The 4,255-nt window shown below is 42.7% G+C and overlaps 1 protein-coding gene across 1 annotated transcript in view; it reads right to left on the reverse strand.

Moving 5' to 3' along the window:
- Fbn2 (fibrillin 2) overlaps positions 1 to 4,255 on the reverse strand; it is a 202,491-nt gene that overhangs the window by 13,716 nt on the left and 184,520 nt on the right. The window contains exons 58-59 of the mRNA XM_005356130.2: positions 3,312 to 3,437; positions 1,714 to 1,836 (exon numbers count right to left, since the gene is read on the reverse strand). Coding sequence (XP_005356187.1) covers positions 1,714 to 1,836; positions 3,312 to 3,437 — 249 coding nt within the window. The remainder of the gene's footprint in view (positions 1 to 1,713; positions 1,837 to 3,311; positions 3,438 to 4,255) is intronic.

Below are 4,255 nucleotides of genomic sequence, written 5' to 3' on the forward strand. Positions count from 1 at the left end.
TTTCGAGACAGGGTTTCTCTGTGATTTTGGAGCCTGTCCTGGAACTAGCTCTTGTAGACCAGGCTGGTCTTTTTGTTTTTTTGTTTTTCGAGACAGGGTTTCTCTGTGATTTTGGAGCCTGTCCTGGAACTAGCTCTTGTAGACCAGGCTGGTCTCGAACTCACAGAGATCTGCCTGCCTCTGCCTCCCGAGTGCTGGGATTAAAGGTGTGTGCCACCACTGCCCGGCTAGGGCAAAGCTTTCTTAAAGTCAGAAATGGATGGGCAAAACATAGCAAGTCCACCATTTTCAAAGCTAACATGGAAAAGCAGTCCTTGTATTTAATGTAGTTGAGGACATGGATGGTTACCTATTAAAGGGACTACTAAGTAAGAAGAGACTTTGGAAATGGAGGAAGGCTCAGCAGATCCAAAAGGAAACGCCATCACCAAGATGAGAGGGAACAACTTAAGTTTCTGCTGGGCGTGGCGGTGCGTGCCTGCCCCAAAGACGGTAATAAACCCTAAACCAGAGCCAGACAAACAAAACACAAAACAACTGGAAATTGAGAATTAATGTCTGGACTCTTCTTATAGGAAACTCAAGATCTGATTTTGGTTTGAGAGAAACTTAATTTGGGAAAAGCAAGTTCCCTCTACAGCAGAAGGTATGAGCTCCACACATTTTATAAACACTGTGAAAAGTCAGTTCACGCAAACCTTTTCTCTAAACAGGGTCAGGAACAGAAAAGAACTTGCTGCTTTTTCTGCACTTATTTTTTTTTAATATGGGTTGGAAACAAAACCTTGCTTGGCAGAAAATACCATCTGTTCAATCCATTAGTATCATGATTGGGAGGGTCCATGTAAAATCCAACAAAGTATGGCACTGAAGCCATTTTTAGTGATCACGTTTAGCATGGTAATTACTTTTAATACTCCACGGAACGTGACCCATACACTGGCTTTTCTCCGTTCTGCAGGAAATGTCAGTGTAACACTGTGGACAGATGAAGTCAGACGTAAGCAGCAACAGGAATTCTAATTTCTCACGCATTGTTCCAACTCTTGCTTCAATATTTTTTAAACAAAAGGTTACCATATGAATGCATGGATTATGCTATTTTCATACACACACATCATTGTAATTTTTCTCAAATTTACCCCCATTATCTCTTCTTGTTTTTCCCTCTTGCCTCTGACCATATCCCAAAGAGTGTTCTTCAACTTTCATGTCATGCTTATTTTCTTTTACATTTTTATTTTAAAAGTTTTTAAAATTGGTATTGAAGGCGGCATACAAAAGCTTAGGTTTCATTATGGCATTTCTACACTCCTTTAACAAAGTCTAGAGTCTGTATATGTCAGAAAACATGGTATTTTCCATTCCTGAAGTTGGTTTATTTTGCTTAATGTGATGACATCGAGTTACACCCACTGTTCTTTGATGTAATTTTGGGTTTTTTGGTTGGAGAGGGAAAAAAAAAGTACCATTATGTGTGCGTGTTTGTGTGAACATGTGCAGACATTTTGTGTTTTTTCTTTTTCTTTTTTTAATTTCTAAGAAGTGAAATACTGTGACTTAGATTTTAAGGTCCTCTTTCTTCCATAATGGGAGGCCTGGTGCAGTTTTCTGTGAAGCAGGGTTTTAATAGGGGAAGTATAAGCTATAACTCTGATCACTAAGATGCAAACGTTACTGAAGAGACAGACAAGGGTGGCTGGCTCCCCTCACCTTTGCACGTCTTTCCGTCCTCCTGCAGGACGTACCCCCGAGGACAGGAGCACTGATAGCTGCCCTCCGTGTTCTTGCAGATGAAGTTGCATGGTTTTGGAGACTGCGAACATTCATCAAGATCTACGGGGAAGGAGCATGAACATGAGAGCCCTGGTTACACGAAACGGCCAGCCCTTCTCCCATCCCCACCTTCCCACTTCATCTTTCTTGATTTTCCTCTGCCACTTACAGTGGCATCCAGCCAGAGAGAAACGACTCTTAGAACCATTTTCTCTAAGGTAGCAGACTGGCCTACTGTGAAGATCAATGCACACATCTTGGCTAAACCTTGTAATGTCTAGACAACTGTCTGGGTTCAATTTTTTTTTCCTTCAGATTCATTAGGCTGGCTTAGACCCTGGAGGCTTCATCAGTGGGCTCTCCCACCTTGCGCCTTCTGGACACTCCCATTTCTTCACTGTCTCTCCAGAGTGGATTTATTCTGGGCCACTGGCTCCCTGTCGCTGCCTCTCATGGATGTCCAATGAGTGCTCTATTTACCCATTAGCCTCTCATCACCTTCCCCTCCTTTTTTTTTTTTGGCCTTTCTACTCAGCTGTCCATTCACAGACTCACTGCTAAGCCATACTGAACTGTCCTCACAGGGACACACCACTTCTTTACTGCCAGGTCTGGGACTGACAGCAGGCAATTTCTATTTCCTCCACAGAGCTCACAGGATGGAGGACTTGGCATGGAGAAAGTTCTCGATTAGCAACCTGCTCCTGGCTCCTCCTGTCTGCTGTTTCTACTGCATGAGTCAAATGTGTACGAGGGGTCAGTTGGCTTTTCCTAAATCCAATGTTTGTATGCCAGGGACTTGTTACTAAAATGGGTAATTTAAGAGGATATTGCAGAAGCTGAGGAAATACAAAGAAACTAAGAAATGCTTGAAAGACAAAAAAAACAAACAAACTAGGGCTGATGAGAGAGGGGGAGTTGATTGGGGGAGGGGGAGGGATATGGGAGGCGGTGGCAGGGAAGAGACAGAAATCTTTAATAAATAAATAAATTACTAAAAAAAACCTAATTAACTAACTAAATAAACAAATGAAGGCTATTCTCTAGCCTTCCTTTTGCCACAACATGGTGTGCGTCAGACAATAAAAAATAAAAATTAAAAAAAAGATACATTGTAGAACAGCCAAAAGATGCTGTAGCGAGACTGTTTGCAAGGAGAGATTCTAGATGATGCCTAGTTGCTTCGCTTCATGAAAACTGTAGAAATGCATTCTGTTTCACACACAAACACACCGGAGTCACAAGAGAAGCCTTTCCCACCAATTACACGCACATTTGTAAATTTTAAATTAAATATAAAATGTTAAAAGCACACTTTTCAATATTTATGTTTCCCTGACGACACAGAATTCGAGATGGAGCGGACCCCGTGGCCCACACAGGAAGACGAAAGGCAAGAACACCATCGTTAAGAACAGCACCCTTGACAAGTCCAGCATCCTTTAGGGGAAGAGGCATAGACAAGCGCTCCACCGACTGCACCTGGTCTGGAGGAAGCAGGCGTTGCCAAAGCCCTTTTTACAACCTCCTCTTACCAACGCAAGCTGTCCCGCTGATGTCGGTGGTGTAGCCAACCTTGCAGAAGCACCGGAAGGTGCCCATGGTGTTGACACACTGGCCATTAGAGCAGAGGTTCGGCATCACCTTACATTCGTCAATGTCTGCACAGCAGGAAATAAAGAGAAAGGAAAAGAAGTTCATATCTGAACAGTGGGGGCGACCGGAAATGAAGAGGAACGAAGGACAGACGTGAGGTGGCAGTGAGCACCCACAGAAATTCCAGCATCCCTTTTCATTGTTCAGGGAATGCTCTGGGGAGGGGAACAAAATCACCTGAAGAGCTGGGGAGAGATAAATAAGGAAGGCCACACTGCAGGCTTATGCTGGACTGTTTATCCATTCTGCATTCTGAGTAGGAGTTACTATTTTTTTAAATATGTATTTCAGGAAGCTACACTATACAGATTTAGGCCTCCAGTTCCCATCTGCCTTAGATCGGAAGGAAGGCTGCTGTTAGCAGCCAGGCTAACAGAAATGTGAAGGAGAAATCCTATCATAATTAAATCTGAAATACTGATGCCTGTATGTGTGTTCTACACATATGAATCACAAGAATATTCTTGTGTAATGTTTTATAGAGGTGTGTGTGTATAGATATGTAAGCACTTGTGTACAGGTGTGTGTATAGATATGTAAGCACCTGTGTACAGGTGTGTATAGATATGTAAGCACCTGTGTACAGGTGTGTGTGTATAGATATGTAAGCACCTGTGTGCAGGTGTGTGTGTATAGATATGTAAGCACCTGTGTGCAGGTGTGTGTGTATAGATATATAAGCACTTCTGTGCAGGTGTGTGTACAGATATGTAAGCACTTGTGTGCAGGTGTGTATAGATATGTAAGCACCTGTGTACAGGTGTGTGTATAGATATGTAAGCAGCTGTGTACAGGTGTGTGTGTGTGTATAGATATGTAAGCA

The sequence above is a fragment of the Microtus ochrogaster genome, chromosome 18 (assembly GCF_000317375.1).
Source record: "Microtus ochrogaster isolate Prairie Vole_2 chromosome 18, MicOch1.0, whole genome shotgun sequence".
Lineage (NCBI taxonomy): Eukaryota > Metazoa > Chordata > Mammalia > Rodentia > Cricetidae > Microtus > Microtus ochrogaster.